Below are 26,548 nucleotides of genomic sequence, written 5' to 3'. Positions count from 1 at the left end.
TCTTTAAATTTTTTAAAATTTTATTGTGAAGATGCTGTACAGAGGGGTTATGGTTACACGAGTAATGACATGAGTAAGGTAATGGACATTTCTTGTCCAGCATTGTTACCCCCTCCTTTGTTGTTCTCCTTTTATCCATTCCCTTCTCCCCTTTAGTCTTTCAAGCTAACTTTCTTATGGGGTCATTTGATCCTGGCTTTTAAGGGGAAAAAAAAGGCTTTCCCTTGGGCTAGGAAGGTAGCTCAGTGGTAGAGCGCTTGCCTTGCATGCTCGAGGCCCTGGGTTCGATTCCTCAGCACCACATAAGCAAAAAGAAAAAAAGCCGGAAATGGCACTGTGGCTCAAGTGGTAGAGTGCTAGCCTTGAGCTGAAGAGCTGAGGGACAGTGTCCAGGCCCAGAGTTCAGGCCCCACGACCAGACCCCCCCCCAAAAAAAAAGGCTTTCCCCAGACAGGCATAACTGGGAGATTTTTAAAGCATCATTCCTCAGCTTCCTGAAGAACAATACGTAGTGGTTCTGAAGACCCTTTTCTACTATGAATAGATGCTGGCTCCACAAGAGAGGGCTCCTGGGACAAGCCAAATGGCACTCAATGCTTACCTCTATCGAATGCCATCTTGACATCTTCGATGTGTTCTGTGAACCCAGAGACTCGGTAAAGCCCTTCTGACTTTAATCCTGTGGGGTGAGAGGTGGGAGAGAGGAGAAGAGATTTTTAACTTCAGTTTCCTGAAACATCTAAAAATAAGGATTCTAATTTCATATTTACACTGTGTGCTATCAGGAAATGAGAAAATATAGTTAGTGATCTTGTAAATCATGTCCCATTAACGTCAGAGCTGGGTCTTGCCGGTCCCTGTTTCCACAGAAGTCTATCTTCATTTGCTTGTTTATGAGTGGACATCTTAATGGAGATCAGGTCTTCTTCCTGCCTGGCTTTGCAAAGTGAACTGGTGTTTCAGATTCTCAATAACCGCAGTTCACATCTTCCACCGTTCCTCATTCCGCTGGACAGCTATTTTACTGCTGTGGACAGGAACCTGGCTTTCTCCCTGTATCTTTTTAATCTATATGTGGGATTCTATGCACTACTTCTACATGTGTGTGATACACTCTATTCTGATTTCATTGGAGAAATGTATATTTCCCAACTTTATGTTTAATCATAAATAAGACAACATGATAAATAACATTGTTATATCTTCAGATAGCTGATCATAAAAAAATCATGTGGGAAAATAAAATTGTATTTGTTGATTCTAGAAACTTGGTTGCTGTATACTTAGGCTAGGAAAAAAAGCCTTGGCTTCTTGAGCTTATTGCTTTGTTAACTTATGTTCTAAAATCACTCTTGTTCCTTAATACACTGTGGGCAATATATCAGATTAAAACAGCAGAAGGAATAGAGGATCAGGTTTCAAATCTTGAATGTCAAAACCTAGTTGTCAAAATTACAGCTACAGAAAAAAAACAAGCAAATACCTTTTATAGTATAATTTGTTGCACTCTTGTTAATTAACACATTTGTATTTTTTACTTTAGCAAACATTTATCAAGCCTGCCCTAGCAAATATGTATTATCTGTCATTTATATGGGTTTCCATTAGTTTGCATCAGAGACTACAAACACATGGTGCAAACACCATCATCTGCTCTCTCTCTTGTGACTACAGCCAACATTCTTAGTTGACCTCAGATCTCTTACCCCAATATCAGCTGACCAGATTGCCACTGATCAACTAGAGGTGGCCCACAAGAAGAAACCCGGGTACCATTGTATTCCTGATGGCAGTGTATACTCATCTTAGTATGGTTGTGACATGAACTTCACTGAGGTGACCTCGTAATAGTTTACAAAGAAGTAGCCCCTGTTTGTTGGAAGAAGAGACCATTTAGGAAGCTCTTCTTGAGAAGCTAATCCCTGAAGAAAGTAATGAGGGTTGGGTTAGAGTTCATAGAGTAGTAGGGAATGCCAGCTGATTTTCTGATGCTTATGCTCTCATTTTTGTCTTAAATGGAAACTTTGTTTTTTTTTTCAATAGATTGATTGCCATAGCCATTAAATTCTGGAGAGTACAAAATTGACAGAAGCAAAAGTATATACTTTTGGGGTGTGGAACTGAAGGGAAAGAATCTCTTTCCCCTTCCCATTGGTTGGACTGCAGATGAGATGGAGTTAACAAAGTTGGATCATACAGATGAAGATAGTGCTCAAGTATAACAGGAAATTGCAGGGCCTGGATTCCTGCCATCATGGAACTGCTCAGCTAGCCCTGGACTGTTTCCAGTGCTGAGATTGTTTCTGGAGAGATAAGTTTTGGTTTCCACTTTGCTGAAGACACCATAGTTTGGCATTTTTATGGCAACATTAAAACCCATATAAGTAAACAAGTCTGCTAACAGGTTTGAAGGTAGAATTAGGTGAGTTGGCCATTCTAAGAGATGTTGCAAGAACGCAGATCAAGTCCTATATTTTGGCAACTGTAATAGATCATTTGTGTGTAAACTCATTATGAGGTACAACTGAGTACACTCACTTTATAAATAAAGGAAGAATCCATTCAGACAAAATAAGCAACTTCCTTAAGGTCACATTTACATTGGTGGCTATACAGTTGGGAACATATCAGGTGAGTTTTGTTCCAGTGGATCACTGGGTTCCACATACTTGCTCAGGCCTCTGTAGCTCTAATCTCCCACTGAGACTTTGCTGACATAAATGCCTAATTTGTGCTATTCTATCCATTGTAATAGGCATGCTTAGTACTATGCTCCTAAATAATAGACCTAGTGGTAACTTTGGATTACTGAATTTTCTCAGATGAAGATCACCCATGGGATGATCCAAACTTCTCCATAAAAGTAATTTCAGTCTTTGACAATGGTTTCTTCCAAATTCCAAAAAGTAGGACCCAGGTCAACTGTCCCTATCTTTCCCCCAGAGTCAGGGCAGCCCCTTCTCCTCTTAGTTACCCCAGCCTTTACACCAATGTCTTTTCTAGATCTCAGGGCATTTATTGCTCTGAGAGCCATAGCAGAGAAAAGGTAGGAGGCCTTTTTAAGGCCTGTGACTACAGGAGCAAGTCATCAGGGAATAGAATAGCTATGACTTGCATAGACCAGTGGAGAGAATAATTTCTTATTCCTAAAATAAAGATAACAAATTACAACGTTCTATTTTGTTTAGTTTTGGAATGAATGAAATAATTGGCCAATGATTAGACACTTATAGGATATGTTAAGCCAATGCATACTATGATAGACATCAACTATAGCAGGATATAATAAATGGATATAATAGTTAAAACATTACAAAGGTCTTATATATGGACTGGTTATCCAAGCTATATCCAGCAATTCAAGTTCTTCTAAGCTAATCACAGTATGAACACTGATACTGAATAGTAGCCAAAGAAAGCAAAAATAAAGAGAATTCCAGTGCAATTTGGAAAGTGTTTTTGTTTTCCTTGTTGCATTGATATTTTCTTTTCTTTTTTCTTTCCTTTCCTTTTTTCCTTTCCTTCCTTCCTTCTCTCTCTCTCTCTCTTTCTTTTTTCTTTCTTCTTTCTTTCTTTCTTTCTTTCTTTCTTTCTTTCTTTCTTTCTTTCTTTCTTTCTTTCTTTCTTTCTTTCTTTCTTTCTTTCTTTCTTTCTCTCTCTCTCTCTCTCTTTCTTTCTTAGTTGTGGGGCTTGAACTCTGGGCCTGGGCTCTGTCCCTCAGCTCTTCAGCTCAAGGCTAGCATTCTACCACTTGAGCCATTGCACCACTTCCCGTTTTTTTGGTGGTTTATTGGAGATAAGAGTTTCATGGACTTTCCTGCCTGGGCTGGCTTTGAACGGTGATCCTCAGATCTCAGCCTCCTGAGTAGCTACAATTACAGGGGTAAGCCACCAGTGCCTGGCTGCCTCGATATTTTCATTGCATAGATCTTTACAATTTTTTCATGTTTTCTTATAAATAAACATGACCAATATTAGAAGTGGAGTTTTATCTGAAAGGTAATAGTATATGTAGACCAACCACTTTATTACTTAAGTTCTTTTTATTGTGTCAGTGTTTATTGTGTGAAGCTTGAACACAGGGATTGGGCTCTGTTCCTGAGACATTTTGCTCAAGGCTGGTGCTCTACCACTTAAGTCGCACTTCCACTTCTGGTTTTTGGGGCACCTAATTAGAGATAAGGATCTCACAGACTTTCTTGCCCAGACAGGCTTTGAACCACAATCTTCAAATCTCATCCTTCTGAGTAGCTAGAATGACAGGCATGAGCCCCTAGCTCTTGTCAATATAAGCACTTAGAAAAAGATTATACAATAAATAAATAAAAATGGTCATTATCAAGGTTATGTACAAAGGAGTTAAAGTTATGTAAATCAGGTAGAGAGTGCATTTTTAGACAACGTCACCACTTCTCTTGCTCTAACCCAGTTTTTACCTCCCAGTTCCCACTCACAAGTTGTATAGTTCAGTTTCCACATAGTGTCTAGTGAGTACTGCTGCTGCATTCGTTCATCCTTTGTCCCTCCACTTCTGTACTCCCTTTTCCCTCCCAAAGACAGATAAACAAATAAACAAGACAAAAGGAAAAGAAAACAAAAATAGCAATGAAAGAAAAAAAACCCCTCTCAATATAAGCACTTTTAAAGATCCAATTCAAAACCCCTCTCCATCAGAAGTTGTTCTTAAGTGTCCTTACATAAGAACAAGACATTTTTTCTCTTTAACTCCATGGTGTTTTAATAGGGTCACCTGCAATGTGCATTTGTCCTTCTGATTTCCCATGCCACATAAGAATTTCTTTAAGTTGTAAATGGTAGTTCCTTTCATTATAGGAAATAGAAACTGACACCAGTACATGGACATAGGTTATTTTCCTGAATGTGTTTCTATGTGTGCAGGTCATTTTACCAACAAGAGTTGCAGAATGTGTCAGTTTCCTTTGGTAACAGTAAAAAATAAGGAGTAGAGAGTATACTACTATAGCAGTCTAGGAGAGAGCATTTTCCAAACCTCTTGCTTCAATTTCTCGGATGCATATGTCAACCACCATGGGCCTCTGCGTGTTGTGGGCTTTCACGAGTGTGGTGAGGTCACAGCAGTACACTTTCTTGATCCTCTTGAGATCAGGTTGGCAGTCGTTGGGAACATGCTTGGAACACTGCTTGTGTACGTTCAACCCACAGTCTGTAAACAGAGAAGCCACATTAGCCTTGCCCAGCCCTTTTGTCAAAGCCCAACACAAATTATATGTTGCCAAAAATAAAAACAGCAATACCAAACTGTTTGATGTCTTTTTCTGGAACACCCATTCCATGTAGAGGTAAGATTCTCCACTAAATGAATATGAGATTCACCTTGACTCACTAAGCTTACATAATTGTATGTTTTTTTCCCCCCTGCCAATCCTTTTTTTGTTACTGGATCATGAGAATAGGACACCTTGTTGAGATAGTTGAGGACTTAACCAGATTGTTTACACGTTTTCCCCTTAAGCTGGGGTTCACAATGGGCTTTTGCATTAGCAATAATCATGGTTTATAAAGGGCACTGCTGTATTCTTTTCTTTTTTTTTATTGTGAAAATGCTGTACAGAGGGGTTACAATTACATGGGCAAGATAATGAGTACATTTCTTATCAAGCATTGTAGCCTCCTCCTTTGTTTCCCCTTCCCACCCTCCACCCAATCCTCCTCCCCCCCCCCCCCCCCCCCCCCCCCCCCCGTCCACCAAAGTTGTAAAGTTCGTTTTTTGAAATAACGACTTGTACGTCTCATTGTTGCAATGGGTCCACCTGTATCCCTATTTAAACGATTTGTTTTTTCCTTTCCATCCACAAATTATAACAACATCAAATACAGTGAAAGCAGGGGTTATACCGTGGGGGAGGGACATACAAAGCAACAAAGAAATAATCTTATAAATGTGTTAGAAACAATCACATGAAAGAAAAAAACATTTGCATACATATCTTAGGGTTCATTTCCCTAACATCAACTTATCTGACATTTTCTGCTTGACTCAGACATATACTAGTTATTGCAAATAAGGGAAACCATGGGACCTATGTTTCTTTGGGCCTGGCTTACTTCACTTAATATAATTTTTTCCAAGCCTTTCCATTTCTTAACAAATAGGACAATGTCATTCTTTCTGATGGAGGCATAGAATTCCATTGTGTATATATACCACATTTTCTTGATACATTCATCTACTGAGGGGCATCTGGGTTGGTTCCATATCTTAGCTATGGTAAATAAGGCTGCAATAAACATAGTGGTGCTGGTAGCTTTAGTGTGGTCTTGTTTGTAAACATTAGGGTAAATGCCCAAAAGTGGGATTGCTGGGTCATAGGGGAGCTCTATGTGGAGTCTTTTGAGGAACCTCCATATTACTTTCCAAAGTGGTTGAACAAGTTTACACTCCCACCAACAATGCAGTAAGGTTCCCTTCTGTCCACATCCCCTCCAGCATCTATTGTTATTAGAGTTCTTGATTTTAACCATTCTGACTGGGGTGAGGTGGAATCTCAATGTTGTTTTCATTTGCATTTCTTTTATGGCTAGAGAGGTTGAGCATTTCTTCATGTGTCTATTGGCCATCCTTCTTTCCTCTTCAGAGAAGTTTCTCTTTAAGTCTTTAGCCCACTTATTTATTGGGCAGTTGTTTCTTTGAAGATTTGTTGTTGGGGGATTTATTGTTTTGAGTTCCAGGTATATTTTAGATATGAGACCCTTGTCTGTTGTATGGCTAGTGAAGATCTTCTCCCAATCCGTGGGCTTTCTATTGGTCTTGCAAGCTATGTCCTTTGCCATGCAGAAGCTCTGCAATTTCATGCAATCCCATTTGTCCAACCTTTCTTTGATTTGTTGTGTTTCTGGGTCTCTATTAAGAAAATTTCGGCCTGAGCCAAGGAGACCTAGGGTTTCTCCTATGCCATCCTGTAATGTTTTCAGAGTGTCTTCTTAGACTCCAAGGTCTTTGATCCATTTGGAGTTGATTTTGGTGCAGAGTGATATATAAGGATCTAGCTTTAGTTTTCTACAAGTAGTTAACCAATTATGCCAGAGCATCATTTACTGAAGAGGGTGTTTTTCTTCCATTCTATTTTTTTAGCTCCCTTATAGAAGATTAGATGGCTATAGGTCTGTAGGTTCATGTCTGGGTTTTCAATTCTATTCCATTGGTCCTGAGGTCTGTTCTTGTGCCAGTACCAAGCTGTTTTGATTACTATGACTTTGTAGTAGAGTTTGAAATTTGGTATTGATATTCCTCTAGCACTGTTCTTTCTGTTGAGGATCGTTTTTGCTATTTGGGGTCTTTTATTGTTCCGTATGAATTTTTGGATTGCCTCTTCTATTTCCTTGAAGAACTGCTGTATTATTTTCTTAGGTCCTTGATGTCCCCTTTGCAGAAGACATAGTTACTTTTTCTGTAGGAGTCTTTGGTCTAAAACGCCCCGGGACTATTGGTATTTCCTGGAAAACTGCCTATGGCTTCAGTCTCTTTCTCCTTATTGAGCAATTTGGGGAGGCTATTCTCCCCTGGACCTGCCTTTTTCTGACACCTGTGAGTAGAAATTCCATCTAAATCTACATCACTGTGAGTATCTGCGAGTTTAGAATTTATGACAATACCATATAATGTGGTGACTTAGAGTAATTATTTATAAAGTTCATTTCAAGAAGTGAAGCTGAATAGGTAATTTTAAGCTCACCAAACACATTTAAAACCTTGGTAGGAGTTGGTATCCACTGACAGAATTTCTCTACCAATAAAATAGCATAGTCTACACACTGAAATGTTTGAGTGTATGCCCAGATGTGGAATTTCCAGATCATATGATAATTCATTTTGAATTTTCTTAAAAATGCAATTTAACATCTGAAGCACTAAGATGGTTTTCCTTGTAGAGTTAACTATTGATGATCTATTGAAATAAAGGTATTGTGTAACAAGCATAAAATGTGTTACATTTTATACTTGTGTTACATGTGTCATACATGTGTTACATGTGCTACAAATAAAGTCTAGATTAGTTAAAAAGACTTAAATTATGGAGAACTGACAACAATGACCATGCTTCCTTTTAACCTTTAATGATTGCAGTCAGCCTTTCTGCTTTTTGGAGGAAACATAGGGTCAAAAAGTACCCGTTGGAGAGAATTAATATTATTGTCTTAGAATGTGCTCTATTGAGAAAAAATAAAATCTGAAAAAAGTTCCCAAACCCTTCATCCTAGATAAAGTTGCTGATCACAGCTAATGTGAAGCCCAGACATCTGTTAAAAAATATTGACTTTGGACTAATTTCTTGCAAAAATTGGATAATACCAGCAATGAGCCATGCTTTCTGGTAAGTTTCAGCTTGGGCAGATCAAATTAGGACCACTGAGTAATTCTGTTAGTCTATACTACTCAGTGATTTAGCTAGGAGACCCTTTACTTTGTGCAAGCCAATTTCTGTTGGAGGATTTGAACTTTCTGGAGAGGCTGTCTCTTGCTGGATTTGCCCCCTGGTTCAGGAATCTGGGATATGGAAGCTGAATGCTTTAAACCATCCAGGTGACCAGGCAGGTGACTGTACTGTCAACAGAGTGGGAGGTAAGAAAAGCCATTCCAGGCAGAGGAAGTCTGAGGCTGTATGATCCTTAGATCCCAAATAGGCACTATGGGAAAGATTCCATGAATGGAGTGTTTGCAAAGAATTGTTTGAACAAAAACAATCAAATCCTAGAGTCAGTGGAAACTTGATTAACACTGGAGCAGGCTGTTCTAGATCCCAGCACAACCCCTTGGAAGCTCAGTGAACACATTCATTTGGCAACCTTTTGGCATTTCTGTGCAATGCATCTTAATAAAATGTGTTGAACTATGTTTGCTGTTAGCAAAGGACGGCTATATCCAATTCTAGGTTAGAAAGAAAAAACAATCTAGATTTCCAACTACTTTGAAAACATACAATATCAAATAAAAATATATAGTTTCACTGTTGATCTGATGGCAAAAAAAATTGAACATGGGCTCTGGAGTCCAACTGCTTTTCAATTTTTCTGGTTCTACCACTTACTATGTGGCCAGAAAGCAATTAACAATTATTTCTAAGACTCATTTCCTTTTTCATTTAATGGGAGATAATTGCATCTTCCCTAAGGTCTTTGGTGATGGGAAACGGTATGGTAAATGGCAAATGCTGAGCCTAGTGTCTATGGCAAATGCTCACTAGTATTATTACTTGGTTTATGTCCTGCCTTTCTAGTAAGATCTTTCTAGTAAGAAAACAAGCATAACTTTTTGATTTATACAGTCTCAGTAGAACTAATTATATTCTCCTTAAAGACTACTGACCATCTGGGGAGTCAGATAGGTCTTAAAGAAACACAGTTGCTTGATAAATTTTCTTTACTTGCACAAGAGAGGCTTTAAACACTCCATAAATTAAGACTTTTGAGTTCATGTAGACATACTTTCCAGCTCTGGAGAGGTGGTAGTACACATAAGTAGAGAAGGAGAAAGAAAGTTTTGTGTCTACCTGAGCAGCGGACTCCTTGGGCAATCAGCCCCCACATGAAATTGGCACAATATTCACACCAGTGAGGGCCTCGGAATGTATGGACCTGTGATACAAAAGAAAAAAAAATAGTATCAGAGGTTCACTTATCTAGAGGCAGGTGGCCTTGAATGTGAAACACATGGATCATCTTGGGAAACAATGGGATCAGCAGGAGTCATCCCTGGCTGGACCTTGTTCTTCCAGTGAGCAGAGTTACAAATGGACCTGGAGAAAACAGAGATGTCCTTTGATCTTTGAAATCCTCCACTGAGCTACCAAGCCAGAAAGGAATGTGGAGAAACAGTAAGATCAAGGGCTATTCTATCAGGTAAGAAATGAGACTCTTCACCCAAAACAAGGTACTGTGTGCTCATACCCAAGATAACCTGACCTGCATTTAGCACAGCAAGTTCTGGAAGGCACAACTCAATTACCATGTCCTTTTGACTAAAGTTACTCCGGCTATCTATAGAATATCCAGCCAGGTATAAATAAGACATGATTATGGGACAATTAAAAAGTTCCAAAACTTTGAGCCACTTCCAAAAAAAAAAAAGAAAGAATAGTCTGAAAATGCAGGCTATGAATAGGGTCTGTGGAATCACTTTCCCCACACACAGAGCCTATATTCAGCAGGCCACGGTGTGGCTTTCACATAAGTTGGGAATCATTCCTGGTTGGCCAAAGTACAGGATGACTCAGGCATCAGCCAATGAAATATCTGCTGATGTGTTAGTCACTTGTTAAATAGCTCAAAAATCTCAAAGTAGGGATAATCTTTATCTCAGACTTTAGCTACAGTTCCTCTTGTAACAGACTCAGATATCATGTCATAAGTTAAAACAGAAACAATACAAAATAAAAATAGTTGCTCTCTGTCAGTAAAGACTTCAAGAAGCAGAGGCAAGCAAATGGGGCCATGATAAGCCAAAAACCATCACAGGTAAGTCTATTAGGGGCACATAGGAAATGGTTCTGAGCTTTTTCCAAATGAAAATTGTCAATTATCTAAGGCATATAAAAATAAAAGAAATGCAGACCATATTTTAATAGACTAGGGGCCGATATAATACAAACTACTTTTATTTAATAAAAAAGTATGGGTCACAGTTTGGAGGATACTCATTAGAGCTCTATTTAAGAGAAAATAATATCACATGGATCTCTTTAATTATTCATACACACTAGTAATGGGTAGATGTCATATGGAACTTACAAATAAGTAAAAACAATGAGATAAAGTTAATAAGTAAAAGAAAAAGTAATTCATGCAATGCAGTGAACTATAATTATCTTTTGCATTTCAGTTTATGATTTGAAATTTGCCTATAATACTATTTGTGTTTTGAAAAACAAGGAAACAAATCTTTCAAAACTGTTTTCTACTTAAAGAGAGACGTATTCTGCAAGGGTATGTCTCAACACATACAATGTGTTCCTTGTAAGAATACAGAGAATCTATGCTGAGGAGTATTTACATTTTCATAGGCTAAATGCCATGATTCATTCAGAGGCCCATTAAAACTGATCTTAGTATGAAAGAAAAATTTTCTTTGTAAAATGTCCTACTAACAGTTGAACATTTCCTAAACTCACTCATAATGAATGCTTTACTAGAAACACTAAAGTTGCTGGCTAGTTTGGGCAATAAAGTAGATTATTAATATACTGTTGAAATGACAAGATCAGTTAAGTGTAAAACGACATGTAAACTACATCAAAACATGGTATGAAGAGGGATACAGAAGAAAAAAAGATCAGGATTTAGAGGTCCCACTGTTACCCATGATGATCAGTGAGGCATCTATAGGATGGTGTCCTAAGGGAAGAGAAGAGCCAGTTTTGTACAGAAAAAGGGGAGCCAACATTCCAGCAGAAGGAATGAACAGAGGCCTTGCAGGAACAAAAGATCTTGACATGATTGCCCAACTGAAGGCAAGTGCTGTCAGAAGATGCAGAGTGAGAGGTACAGAAATTGAGATAAGGATCAACATAGGAAAGAGGGAGTCCTAAAGACCTTGAAGGCTTTATGGATGAGTATGTGTTTGGTTCTAAGTCCTACAGAAAGTTCCTTTATTTATTCATTTATTTTGACAACAATGTTAAAAGGATGGGAGTGTGCTAATAGTGGAATAGATTTAGAAACCATGTAGAAGATCCTTGAGACAGAACAGAGACTGAGACCAGGATGAGAGGGCAAGGGAATGAATGTGAGGTGCATTTGGAATATAGAATTACACAACCTGGGTCTTTATTAAGAAAACACAACAAATCAAAGAAAGGTTGGACAAAAGATTGGTTGCATGGCAAAGAACACAGCTAGCAAGATCAATAGAAAGCCCATGGACTGGGAGAAGATCTTTACTAGCCATACAACAAATTCTCAAAGAAACAACTGCCCGATTAATAATTGGCTAAAGACTTAAAGAGAAACTTCTCTGAAGAGGAAATAAGAATGGCCAATAAGCGCATGAAGAAATGCTCAACTTCACTAGCCATAAAAGAAATACAAATCAAGACAACATTGAGATTCTACCTCACCCCAGTTAGAATGGCTATAATTAAGAAACCTGATAACAACAGATACTGGAGGGAATGTGGCCAAAAGGGAACCCTACTGCATTGTTGATGTGAATGTAAACTTGTTCAATCACTTAGGAAAGCAGTATGGAGGTTCCTCAAAAGACTCCACATAGAGCTCCCTATGACGCAGCAATCCCACTTTTGGGCAGTTACCCAAATGATCACAAACAAGGCTATACTAAAGCTACCAACACGACTATGTTTATTGCAGCCTTATTTACATCCACAGAAAAGATCAGATAAGATGATGTTAAGCGAAATGGAACCCAATAGGGACACAGGTGTTTATTTTTCTTCCTTGCTATTGTTTCTAACATATTTATAAGGTACCATTTGATTTTTTTTTTGTTGCTTTGTATGTCCTTCCCCTATGGTATAACCCCTGTTTTCACTGTATTTGATGTTGGTATAATTTGGGGAGTGGAAGGGAAAAAAACAAATTTTTAACTAGGGATACAGGTTGACCCATTGCAATGATGAGATGTACAAGACACTATGTCAAAAAAACAAACTTTACAATTTAGGCAGGGCAGGGGGAGTTTAGTTGAGGAGGTGAGAGGAAAGGGATAGTAGAGGAAAAACAAAGGAGGAGGCAACAATGCTTGATAAGAAATGTACTAATTATCTTGCTCATGTAATTGTAACCCCTCTGTTCAATATTTTTACAATAAAAAACTTATTAAAAAAGTATTTACAAAAAAGAATTACACAACCTGATAATAGAACAAATGTGAGTATTAGAAGAAGACAGAAATAAAAAAATGAATCCCATTTCTAGCTTAAGAACCAGGGATATGCCATATTGTTTGTTGAGTTAAACACACTTTTAGGAAGAAGTTCAAGAGTCAGCTTTGGATTAGCCAGGTTTAAATGCTATTAGGATATTCAGCTGAGTGTCCCAGGAGTTGGATGGCTCAGAGGAGTTGTGTGGCTAGAGGAATACCCATAACCATGGTATTTTAAATTGGATAAATAGATAAAAACGATTAACAACAGTGAGCAGAAAACAAAGATGCTCAACCCCATATCCTCAGTGCTCCAATATCTATAGAAAAATCAAGAAAATAAAGTATTTCAAAAGACAATGGGTAAGGTGAAGAATGATTTCATGAAGGAATAGGCCACCATACTGAATGGTAAAAGGTCCAATTAATGAAATAATAATTGATTCAAATGTGTGGAAATCACTGGCAACTTTAGCAAGAATAGTCTTGCTGAATTAGTGAGGATAGAATCCAGGATCAAAGAAACAAAACAATAATTGGGAAATGTAGCTATGACATCTAGAAGATAGCTCAATGGGGTGAAAGGAAGGGGGTGGTGGTTGTCATTTGTTTGTTTTATCTTTAGATGTGAGATATCAGGGCATATTGACTTATTTTAGAATTGACATATTAAGATCCTAGAGATACAGAAGAAAGAGGAGATAATCAAAGGAATTATGATCCTGAGAAGGTGAGAGATGGTCAAGTTTAGACAATATATGTATTCAAGGAGAAAACGTGCTAAGATTTTACAGAATTAACAAAAGATATATAGTCTTTATATTTTGAGGAGCTAAACAACTATCAAACATTTTTATTCATCAAAGATAAATTAAAAATAGTCTATATCTATTAAAAAATACCAAAAGATAAGGAAATCCATAAAAAATTTAAAAAATGTTGATTCCAAAACAACAGCAGTTAGGGTAAAAGCAGAATTCTCAGCACAAAGGCACTAGATTATGAGATAACTTCACAAAAATGCTCAGATTAAAATGTCACTAATCTATTTTTTATACTCAGCTAATATCACTCTGGAGGAGGGTAAAATAAAGATATTTTCATTTAAATGCAAGAGTTTTATGTCCTCACTCAGTGACATATAAAAGTATGCTTCTAATTGAAGCAAACATTGTAGCCTGAAAATGAACAAGAACACTGTAAATATGAGTCAATCTAATCAAATCCTATCTGCACAAAACATTCACAGATGACTGTTTTAGATGTTAAAAGGGTGAAAATTTAAAGACTAATGGAGAGAAAAGTTTAAGCATGCTAAGGTCCTTAAAATGTGAGGGATGGTAGAAGAGCTATTAAGTAACATTGAATACTTTAATTATTAATATAACAATATTTTGAGAATATAAAACAAAGGAAAGCAGGATATATAAATTAAAAATACACAAAGGAGACAGATATATAGATTTAATCAGGAAGCAAAATAGATGGAAAAGGCAGTAATGGAGACATGGCTTAAGTGGTAGAGAACCAACCAAACTAGTAAACCAGGCCTCAAATTCAAACTCCAGCTCTACAAAGCAAACAACAAAAAGCAAATGAGCCAGGAGCTCAGGAAACTGAGATTTGAGGATCCTGGCTTTTCAAAGCCAGTTTGAGCAGACCGATCTGAGGAACTTATGTTCAACTAATGAGCCAAAAGCCAGAAATGGAGGTGTGGCTCAAGTGATAATCTTGAGAGAAAAAGCTAGACAAGAACATGAGGCTCTGAGTACAAGCATTAGTCCTGGATGCTGGGCGCCAGTGGCTCAGGCCTGTAATCCTAGCTACTTAGGAGGCTGAGATCTGAGGATTGCGATCCAAAGCCAGCCCGGGCAGGAAAGTCCGCGAGACTCTTATCTCCAATTAACCACCAGAAAACCAGAAGTGGCGCTGTGGCTCAAAAGGGGCAGAGTGCTAGCCTTGAGCTGAAGAGCACAGGGACAGCTCCCAGGCCCAGAGTTCAAGCCCCACAACTGACTAAAACAAAAAAAGCATTTGTCCTGGCAAAAATAAACAAATACAATGATTACATAAGCTGGCCACAAACCAAGTCTGAGTTCAAGCTCCAGGACTAACACCAAAAAGAAATGTTCAGTTCCTATAATCTGATTTAATAAGTATATGATTGAAAAGGACAATATTGTCAATAAGAAAAGTTGGCTTTTAATATTCTCTTTCAGTTTTTCTCCTTAACCTTCTACTAAGCCTTACCTTATAATGTCCTCATCGTATAACCAGAAAGGTTAGGGCCTTTTTTTTTGGGGGGGGGGGGTCCGGTTGTGGGGCCTGAACTCTGGGCCTGGGCGCTGTCCCTCAGCTCTTCAGCTCAAGGCTAGCACTCTACCACTTGAGCCACAGCGCCACTTCCGGCTTTTTTCTTTTTGCTTATGTGGTGCTGAGGAATCGAACCCAGGGCCTCAGGCATGCAAGGCAAGCGCTCTACCACTGAGCCAACTTCCCAGCCCAGGGCCTTTTTTTTTAACTTGTTACAACAACCTACCTCTTATTTATCTATGCTTACTTAAAATATATCTGTATTTTGTCTCATTCTTTCTGAAAGTTCCTTACAGTTCATTACAAAGAATAAATAATAGTTGATTTATACTAACATTAAGTGGTATTTTAATCAGTTAATTTGTGCTTTCCTTCATGATAATACTCATACATTTAAGCCTTTTTTTCAGGCTATGAAGTATGAGTTAGTAGAAGTATTTATATCCCTCTTTTCCTGTGTTTTTGTTTTTTCTCTACATGTACCTCTTTTCTTACAGTACTTATTGAATTCTGCTCAAGTACCAGCCTATGTTCATGCTGCTTAAGGAGGCTTACATACCTTTTTTCTTTTCTTTTTCTTTCTTTCTCTCTTTCTTTCTTTCTTTCTCTCTTTCTTTCTTTCTTTCTCTCTCTCTTTCTTTCTTTCTTTCTTCCTTCCTTTCTTTCTTTCTCTCTCTCTCTCTCTCTTTCTTTCTTTCGTTCTTTCTTTCTTCTTTCCTCCTTCTTTTTTTTTTTTTTTTTGGTTCCAGTCCTGGGGCTTGAACGTGGGGCTTAGGTGCTATTCCTGAGCTTTTTAATTCAAGACTAGTGTTTTTCCCCTTGAACCACAGCTCCTCTTCTGCTAGTTAACTGTAGATAGGAGTTGTTGAGGAGTCTTTCTAAAGTTTGAAGGATGGATGGATGTTCATGGACTGGAAAGTTGAGTTAGTGGGGAACAGATGACTTGGAGACAACATTTCAAGAACTGACAGTGGTGGGCTAGGTTTTCGATGAAAGACATCCTTTTTCTTGCAGGTTGGTGCAAAAAAGAGGGGTGATACAATGCTATTCTTGAAAACTTTTCCAATGGATACAGTTACCTTATGTAAACACCCCTATAGAAGGGGGAAAATGCAACATTCAGGAATGATGAGAGTAGCTCCAATATTTACTGTGCTTTGACAAAATGCACATTGACAAGAAGCTAGCCTACTAAATCACAGATTTTCCTTAAATTCCATTTTGTCCAATATTTATTTAAAAAAAAAACCACACACATGAACATTCTGCTTAATTCTATCCACATTGTTTCCCAACAAGCATCCCATTGCCTTTAATCTACTTTTTCCAGACAAATGCAGGTTGACATCTCCAACTTGAAAATAACCCCAGCTATCCCCACACAGTTCCACAGAAATAAAACACAATAGGGACGGGGGAGACGTACAGTTAGTTAAACATTATTCTAGGCCCACTGCCCAGTTTCCTTTTGAGAAGAAGCCACTGTTTTGTTTTCATGGCTGAGATATTGTTCACTTGTCTACTGGATCTACAAAGACAATCTCTAGCCAACCTGCTGCTTGTGATGGCTGTGGAAGTTCTCTGAGCACAAGTTGCTGGTATTGACTTATTATATCTACTCTCTAATGAAATACCTCCATATCTTAATCTTAAAAAGTCACTGATTAGACTTTTCGATTCTCTGAAGTTTATTGATTTTCAATAATATCTTTTAAAGAAAAAAATTTTTTTGTAAACTTTAGGGCAGTAACTAAAATACCCCAGACAGGAAGAAAATACTCCAGACAGGAAGAATGTCTGTCCAAGACTATTCTACTGGGCAGGGTCTGCGTAGAAGTCAAAAGCTACACCAAACAAACAAACAAAAAAAGAGATGGTATTGCAAGAGATAAGGTACCTTTAACAAATGGCCCAGGAATGGTCACTTAATGAAAACAAGAGTGAGAAGAATAGTCAAGACAAGTCTCGGGCATGCAGCAAACACTCATGCCCCTAACAACTTGGCCTGTTCTAAATGAACAGGATGTTATTTATCTCTCATATGCTGAATCTGGAAGGCTGTAGTCTCTAGTGATTTTTAGAACATGTTTTGATGGGCAAGGGTTGATATCTCTCAAATGTACAATCAGCTTGGTCCATAATCTGGTTGGAGGCAAATGCTATTTATGATATGCTGCAGTTGAGAATTTTTGCTTCTTCTTATCAGTTTACATCAGTATTTCTAGACTTTGTCACTGTTAACATTTTGTGCTGGAGGATTTTTGTTTGGTTTTGTTTTGTGGAGTGGCTGATTTGTGAACTCTTGGATATTTTTTATAGCATCTTTGGACTGTGTCTACTACACGCCAGTAGCAGCCTTCAATGCGTACAGACCACAGTTGTCTCCAGACAATACCAAATGTCTCCTGGGGACAATGATTGAAAATCATGAATATCAAATAAAACTATATTGTATCAGATCGTCAGTTTTATTATTTATATTAAAAATCAGAACTTGCTAGGAACCAGTGGCTCACTCCTAGTTACTTGGGAGCCTGAGATCTGAGGATCATGTTTCTTTTAAAAAATTTTTATTTTATTGTAAAGATGCTATACAGAGGGGTTACAGTTACATGAGTAAGGCAATGAGTACATTTCTTGTTGAGCATTGTTACCCCCTTCCTTGCTGTTCTCCTATTATCCCTTCCCTTCTCCACCTCCCTTACTCCCCACCCAAAGTTGTAAAGTTCATTTCCAATATACTGTCTTGTGGGTATCGTTGTTGCAATGTTCTTGTTTCAGCATTTTGTTATTCTCCTTCCCCTCCCCAAATTACATAAATGTATATACAAGATGCAGGGTACCAAAATCAAGTACAATGACAACAGGGGATATGCCACAGGGGGAAGAACATACAAAGAAAACTGAAAAACACATAGCACATTAAAAACAACAACAACAAAGAAAGATCTCTTGTTTACATATATCTTAGTATCATCTTATGTGGTCATATGTATATAGCTTTTGAGCTTTTCTGCTCATCTGATAAAATTATCCTAGATGTATAGTAATTATTGCAAATGAGGGAAACCATGGGCCTATATTTCTTTGGGTCTGGCTTTTTTCACTTACTATGATTTTTCCCAAATCTTTCCATTTCCTAACAAATGATGGAAGCATAGAATTGCATTGTATATAAAGACAACATTTTCTTGAGGGGCATTTGGGTTGGTTCAATATCTTATCTATTGTGAATAATGCTGTGATAAACATACTTGTGCTGGTAGCTTTAGTATGGCCTTGTTTGTGATCATTTGGGTAAATGCACAGAATAGCAAAAACAATTCTTAGCAGAAAGAACAGAGCTGGAAGAATATCAGACTTCAAACTCTACTACAAAGCCATAGTAATCAAAACAGCTTGGTACTTGCACAAGAACAGACCTGAGGACCAATGGAATAGAACTGAAGACCCAGAAATGAACCCGCCGACCTATAGCCACCTAACCTTCAATAAGGGAGCTAAAATATAGAATGGAAGAAAGACAACTTCTTCAGTAAATGGTGCTAGCAAAATTGGCTAAACACTAAATTTTAGTTTTAGAAAACTAAAATTAGATCCTTATCTATCATCCTCCAAATGGACCAAAGACCTTGAAGTCAAAGCAGACACCCTGAAAACTAAAATTAGAGGAAGAAATAGGAGAAACCCTAGGTCTCCTTGGCACAGGCCAAAATTTTCTTAATAAAGACCCAGAAAGGTTGGACAAAAGGGATTGCATGAAACTGCAGAGCTTCTGCATAGCAAAAGACATAGCTAGTAAGATAAATAGAAAGTCCACAGACTGGGAGAAGATCTTCACTAGCCATACAACAGACAAGGGCCTCATATCTAAACTATACTTAGAACTCAAAAAATTAAATCCTCCAAAAACAAATCCTCAAAGAAACAACCATCCCATTAATAAGTGGGCTAAAGACTTAAAGAGAGACTTCTCTGAAGAGGAAATAAGAATGGCCAAGAGATACATGAAGAAATGCTCAACCTCCCTAGCCATAAAAGAAATGCAAATCAAAACAACATTGAGATACCACCTCACCCCAGTTAGAATGGCTGTAATCAAGAAATTTAATAACAACAGATGCTGGAAGGGATGTGGCTAAAAGGGAACCCTACTGCACGTTGGTGGGAGTGTAAACTTGTTCAGCCACTCTGGAAAGCAGTATGGAGCTTCCTCAAAAGACTCCACATAGAGCTCCCCATGACCCAGCAATCTCACTTCTGCGGATCATGTTTCAAAGCCAGCTCAGGCAGGGAAGTCTGTGAAACTTTTATCTCCAATTAACCACCAAAAAGCTGGAAATAGAGATGGAGTGCAAGTGGCCAAGTGTCCTTGAGCAATAAAGTCGAGGAACAGTGCCCAAGCCAAGTTTAATCTCCAGTAGTATCAGTTAAAAAAAAAAGGGGGGACAGGGGAAGGGGAGAACTTGATTCTTTTGTTTTACTTCAAAAACAGTATTCTTGGGACCGAAAGCAGGTCTCTTGGCTACTTTTTTTTTTTTTTATGTTCATGGAAGAGGGGCCTAGAGATCATACTTCTAGCTATTAGCCATTGGGTTTTGGCAGTCTAGCCTAGGTCTGCCTTCTGCCCAGTCTGCTGAGGGCAGGAAGAGGCACTTAGAAAGCCAGTAGCACAGTACAAGCCTCTCCTTTTCTGTTGAAGGTTTTTCTATAATTTACTGTATTTCCCATAGTCATGTGACAGTTAACTCGTGAGAAATTAAACTTGGGGCTTTCTATTCTTGCACGATCAGATGGAACAATGACCTCGAAGTGAACCTTTTCTGATGTAAAAAGATAGCAGGATGTAATCACTTACTCTGTAACAGAGATACTTGCTTTCCTCTGTGAGAGCTGCTGAGCAGATGCTGCCAGAGAGAAGGATGCTAAGACAGAGCTCTCCAAGATGAACCACAGACCCTTGGGTTTATCTGTCAGCAGGCGGAGGGTCCTCAAAGCACTAAAAGTAGACTGACCTTATGACCTTATCATACCACCCTTGGGCATATATCCAAAGGAGTGAAAACCAAAGCATAGGAGAGATACCCCACATAACCATGAGTACTGTAGCTCTGTCCACAATAGCCAAACTGTAAAATCAGTCAAAGTGCCCAACAATTGATGAATAAAGAAAGCATCATGCATATTCAATTATACATGTACACGAACTTGTTTGACAGACACTGTACACATGTATGGAATTATGAAACTCAGTATGAAACTCCTTCATATTATTAATGTATTCATTTAAAAATGAATTTTTAAAAAAGTAAGAATAATACAATGGACTTATTTCAGGATGAATGTAGTGTTTTCTTCTACAGTAAACAAATAAACAAACAAACAAACAAAGAAAAAGGTTGGACTCAAGAGATGCTCCACAGCAAAACTTAAGACAAGATCAATAACTTAGTCTTGTTTGCCAACGCTGGTATTTGTGTGTGTGTGTGTGTGTGTGTGTGTGTGTGTGTGTGTGTGTGTGTGTGTGTGCACGCGTGCGCGCACGCGTGCACTGCTTGTGAGGCCTAAACTCAGGGCCTTGATACAGTCCCTGAGATTTTTTTTAGTTCAAGGCTAGTGATCAGCTTTTTGGTAGTTTATTAGAGATAAGAGGCTCATGATCTTTTCTGCCCAGGCTGGCTTTGAACTGGGATCCTTTGATCTCAGCCTCCTGAGTAGCTAGGATTACAGGTATGAGCCACTAGTGCAGAGCCAAAACTGTTTTTGACCAACTCCATAAAGAAGTTTCCAGCTAGAATCTCTGGGAGACTGAAAACTGAAGACTTCTTTGGTTAGTCAAACTGAGATCAAGAAACAGAATGCAAGTAATTTACAGCAGAAATACCAAGGGGCACTGTTCTAGCTGCTGGGAAGATACATGAACAAGCCCAACAGTATTTGGACAAATAAAAGGCTATAATGAAAACAAAGGAGGATTAGCCAGGTGATGGTGGCTCACGCCTGTCATCCTAGCTACTCAGGAGGTTGAGATCTAAGGATCATGGTTCAAAAGCCAGCCCGGGCAGAAAAGTCTGTGAGACTCTTATCTCCACTAAACCACTAGAAAACCAGAGGTGGTGCCATGGCTCAAGTGGTAGAGTACTCACCTTGAGCTGAAGAGCACAGGGATAGTGCCCAAGCCCAGAGTTCAAGCCCCATGATTGGAAAAAAAAAAAAAGGAGGATTAAATTTCTAAAAAAAAATCAAGCCATGAAGCATTTTGGGAATCTCATTGCATAAAGTGAGATATTCTTGCTCTACCTTCTCTCATTGTCAAGAAGTCATCAGTATCACGTTCTTGGAACCCATTCTTGCTTAAAAATCTCATAGTCTGGGCTGGGAAGGTGGCTCAGTGGTAGAGCGCTTGCTTTGCATGCATGAGGCCCTGGGTTCGATTCCCCAGCACCACATAAGCAAAAAAAAAAAAAAAAAAAATCTCATAGTCTTATTTGTTTTAAGCTACCAGGATTTAAAAGACATATTGTGTATATATATATATATATACTTTCTATTCAATTCCTAAATGTTTAAAGTTGCCTTTGTGTTTATTTTCATGTTTGTGTAATATTCATGATTTCAATATTATTCTAATAAAATGTGAAAAAGCTGGACTAAAAAAGAACAACAACATAAAAAAACCACCTTCTTGAGTCATAATAACAGAACGCAACTGCTGATTTACCAATGTATTTAGTGTAAGGAAAAAAGAAGAAAAACATGAAGCAGACACACTTCCTGGGGCTCTCTATTGTCTAGGACAGTGTTTCTGCATTCAACGCTGTCCATGTAGGGACTGGAGGACTAGTCGCTGAGACATTGCAGCGTGTTTAGCCCATCTACATCCTTTGCCTCTCCAACATGTCAATGAAACATACCTAGGTGTGAGAACAGTAATAATATAAAAAATGTCCCTGGTCATTGCCAAATGTTCCCTGAAAGCAAACTACCGTGGCTATGAACCCCTGAGCAGAGAACGAGTTAAGGCTCACATCTCACCACCCTCCTGCTGTCTGGCATACAATTAACCTTCTGTCTGAATTTGCTCAGTAAATGAATAAATGACTCAATGGCTTCCTTTCCTTAGATGTTAAAAAAATGCTCCACTAAGACCAACCATGTTCACTCCCATGCCTACAAGCAAAACATACAAGGCAGGTTTCTGTATTTCTTGAGACAAAAATACCAGAATCAGGCATTTAGAACAGTCCTTGGAACTGTGTGTTCTTTAGTCCTAAAAATCACTCACATAAAATTAATAACAGGTGTAGAGTTAACAGTTGATCAGGACTCTTATTGACATTTGTGAAGTCACCTGGACAAGCCACTTTCTTAGTATGCAGCCCAAGCTGTGCATTGCAGCACGGTTTTCATGGGTCCTGTAGGTTGTGAAGGGTTTATGCACAGTTATGATAGTGTCTTGTCATCAGGCTGGCCAAGAAAGCAAATTATAAACTTTAAGTTAGGTCCTGGTAAGCAGATCAGACACCCATGTACATGAGTCTCTATTCCAAAAAGTGTCTCCACTCTTGATCGTAATCCCTGACATGAATATGATTCCTTTGGATAAAAGTAATATGCTGTTTGGTCTTGAAAAGACCCATTTAAAACAAAATTACTTGATTAATTAACCTGTCATTTTATGAATGAGCTCTTTTCAAATTAGGCATGTACTATTTGTGTTTGGTTCTCAAGTGTTCCCTAAAAGATCATACAATAAAGGCTTGGTTCCAACTAAAGGCATTATTGGGAAGTGGTGGAAACTTTCAGAGGAGGGGCATAGTTAGAGGAAGTTAGGTAACTGGAAATGCAACCTAGCAGGGGACATAAGGCTTCCTACTACTTTTCTTCCTCCTCTTCTTCCCCATCTCTCTCTCTCTTTTCATCCTTTCTTCTTCCTTTTCTGTCTCCCCATCCTACTCTCTACCTCTTCTTACACAACCCTTTCCCCTGGCCCCATGAAACAGGCACTAAAGGTGGGTGCAGGAAATTAAATATGACTAATACAGAGATACTCGCTTCAAGGAGCAAATATTTGTAGATAGGCATCTGAACAAATAATCATAAAACACTGTGTACTAGACACAGAGTAAAGGTAGGTTCAAAGTGTTCCAAAAGTAAGGTAGAAGAAGGAACAAACTCAGAGTAGCCACACAAGGAACTCTAGGTCCTCTTTTTGCTTCATGGAGGCCACTAGATGAACAGGCTTTGCTCTGCCCCATGCTTTCTATGATGTTCTGCCACACTTCAGACTCAAAAACAATGGAATTAAGCAACCATAGAATGAAACTTCTGTGAGCCAAAATAAACCTTTCCTCCTTTCAAGTTGATTTTTCTCTCCTATTCTGTCACAGTGACAGAAAGCTGACTCACAGGTGCCATCTGTGGAACAATCGTAAATCGTAAGCGACTTACAGAGACCTAAGGAAAGAGACTCTGAGCAAGTTCTTAAATAGCTTTCTCAGGAATCAAGTGATGTTTCAAATCAAGTATATTGTGTATCAGTGACAGCAAAGCTGCAATGAATGAAGCGGAGGAAGAGCTGAGGTCTGGAAATAAGGGACAGCAGGTCTCGGGAGGACATTCAGTGGAATGAGCCAACAGACAGGAGAATCAGCTGAGGCCTGAGGTCTGAGTGTGATGCTGAAAATGAACCTCACTTGTTTCCCAATGTTTCTAAGGCTTCAACATAACACAATGGTGACAGTACACTGGATGAAGGACTAGCTTAGAGGCAGAGGCTCTTCCTTAAACCCAGAAAGACAGAAAATCCAAACTTCACTCCAAAATGTCTGGGCTCACAGTAATTGATATTAATAATAATAAAAATAATAATACCTGTACTCCACGTAACTTATGGTTTGCCTCAAACAGAACATAATGGCAAAAAAAATGAACTCTGGGGGCTGGGAAGGTGGCTCAGTGGTAGAGCGCTTGCTTTGCATGCATGAGGTCCTGGGTTCGATTCCTCAGTACCACATAAGCAAAAAGAAAAAAGCCGGAAGTGGCGCTGTGGCTCAAGTGGTAGAGAGCTAGCCTTGAGCTGAAGAGCTGAGGGACAGCACCCAGGCCCAGAGTTCAGGCCCAAAGACCAGACCCCCCCCAAAAAATGAACTCTGGTGTAAAGTTGTAAGGAACCTTCAAGACACATGGAAAAAGATCAGTGCTGATACATTTGAGAGACCTGCCCAAGAGAAGACCTTTCCCTTACAAAGATGCAGGAGGTATCCACTCCCAGGCCTCCCACAGTAGCTCCACAGTTAACAGGCATAAGTCTGTGGCCAGCATCACCTGAGTAGGACAGCACCTTGGTTCCAGTCAGATCCTTCTGGGAATTTGGAATTGGGATATTGTGGCTGGTGTTAAAATATATACACTAAAGTTTATCATCAGTCTTGTTCTGGAGAAAATTCTGGGCTAAGTTAAGACATTTCTATGAAGAGAGAGAACAGGATGCTGCTGCCCAGACTGCACAAGGGAATGAAGTGGCCACTGCAGCAAAAGGAGAGTGGGAAGGAAAGAGAAGAATAGAGAAAAGCAGGGATAGCAAGGACACAGAGAGGGAAGATGAGGCCTGGATGGAGGAAGTAGGTTGTTAGGTGTGCGATCTTCAAGTGGTAGTTTGGCATGGCCATTTCCTGAATTCTTGCTCTCTGCTTCTGTAACTTTCTTGAACCACAATAATATTGTGTCTCATCATGGGTACAGAATCAGTGGAGCCAAAGACCATGAATTAAAACTCTGAAACTGAGGGGCTGGGAAGGTGGCTCAGTGGTAGAGTGCTTGCCTTGCATGCATGAGGCCCTGGGTTCGATTCCTCAGCACCACATAAGCAGAAAAAGCCAGAAGTGGTGCTGTGGCTCAAATGGTAGAGTGCTAGCCTTGAGCTGAAGAGCTGAGGGACAGCGCCCAGACCTAGAGTTCAAGTCCAGGACTGGCAAAAAACAAAAAAATAAAAAAAACAACAACTCTGAAACTGAGCTTTAATGTTTTTTTCTCAAGTTGATTATGTCAAGTATTGAGTCACCATAACACAAAGTCTGACTTACATATCATGTGAAAGCAGGATACCAGATAAGTAAAAACATCTGACCATGATGAGAATCACTGTGGAGAAAAGCAAAGCAGGGGAGTGGAGGGTAGAGGAAAAGAGGATAGCCGAAGAATCAGGAGTACTGGGTAGAGTGAGGATAGGGTGTTTGACTGTTGGCATTCACACATTGTGGGCCTCTACTGTCCATTTTTATTCCATGTGGAGAGAAAGAGTGTCCTGGAAGAGCTGGGGTAGAGGAGTGGATCTAGGAGGGAGAGTGATACAGACACATGCAGACTGGTCAGGCTGAGAACGGAAGCAGGCAGGGTAATAGAATTGCTGCTCAGAGATCTCTGTTTCCCATGCCTGGATCATCATCAGCTGCTACTCATCATCTGGTCTACCTGACTCTCTCTTTTCTCATGTAGTTGCTTTCCTCTATATGTTAGGTTCCTTCCTTTCTCTATGCAGGGTTGAGCTGAGCTCCTACTCCTCTTTGTGGCTTCCTGGTTAAGGGTGGCAGAACAAGCAGAGACTTCCTTCCCTTCCGTCCATGCCTTGCTTTCCTATTACTGGACTCCAAAACTACAGGAAGGTAAACTTTTGTTGCTTTAAGCCACCAAGTATGTGGCCATTGGTTATGACCAAGCTAGGAAATGAGGACAGTTCTCATAAACAACTTTCTTCGTAAGCTGAAGCAAATATGCATACAATAGCCTAAATCTAAAAAAACGATCTTAATCATTTACCTATTTTTGAAACAGATGAGAACCATTTGCCTACATGCTAATAGATATTAAAAGAAATTAGTCTTCAGGATTTATTTCATTCTGATAAGTCTATTTAACAAGAAAAGATGAAAGAGAAACATGAAGATGTGAGGGCAGAAAACAAGAAATATATAGAGAAAACCGAAGGCATAAACAACAGAAGTGAGAGATGTAAATAGGATGAATAATAAAGTAATAAAAAAGTTACACCAAATTCATACTCATTACAAAGTGCCAGAGACCTGATAACTGATTAACATGTATTCTTTTGTTGTTGCTGTTTTGTTTTCTGCTGGCACTGGAGCTTGAACTCAGGGCTTGGAACCTTAGCATTTTCTGCTCAAGGCAGAAGTTGCTCTGCAACTTAAGCCACACCTTTACTTCTGGATGTTTTGATGGTTAATTGGAATCAAGAGTCTCACAGAGGGGCTGGGAAGGTGGCTCAGTGGTAGAGCACTTGCCTTGCATGCATGAGGCCCTGGGTTCGATTCCTCAGCACCACATAAGCAAAAAGAAAAAAAGCCAGGAGTGGCGCTG

The 26,548-nt window shown here is 39.0% G+C and overlaps 1 protein-coding gene across 1 annotated transcript in view; it reads right to left on the bottom strand.

The window, feature by feature from the left end:
- Positions 1–26,548, bottom strand: part of Chn2 (chimerin 2) — a 328,228-nt gene that overhangs the window by 7,672 nt on the left and 294,008 nt on the right. The window contains exons 8-10 of the mRNA XM_042685079.1: positions 9,531–9,615; positions 5,012–5,185; positions 602–679 (exon numbers count right to left, since the gene is read on the bottom strand). Of these exons, the coding sequence (XP_042541013.1) occupies positions 602–679; positions 5,012–5,185; positions 9,531–9,615 (337 nt within the window). The remainder of the gene's footprint in view (positions 1–601; positions 680–5,011; positions 5,186–9,530; positions 9,616–26,548) is intronic.

Source organism: Dipodomys spectabilis, unplaced genomic scaffold, assembly GCF_019054845.1.
Source record: "Dipodomys spectabilis isolate Male_0828 unplaced genomic scaffold, ASM1905484v1 ptg000092l, whole genome shotgun sequence".
NCBI lineage: Eukaryota > Metazoa > Chordata > Mammalia > Rodentia > Heteromyidae > Dipodomys > Dipodomys spectabilis.
Note: the sequence above shows the minus strand (reverse complement) of the source record. Positions and strands in the feature narration are given on the sequence as shown.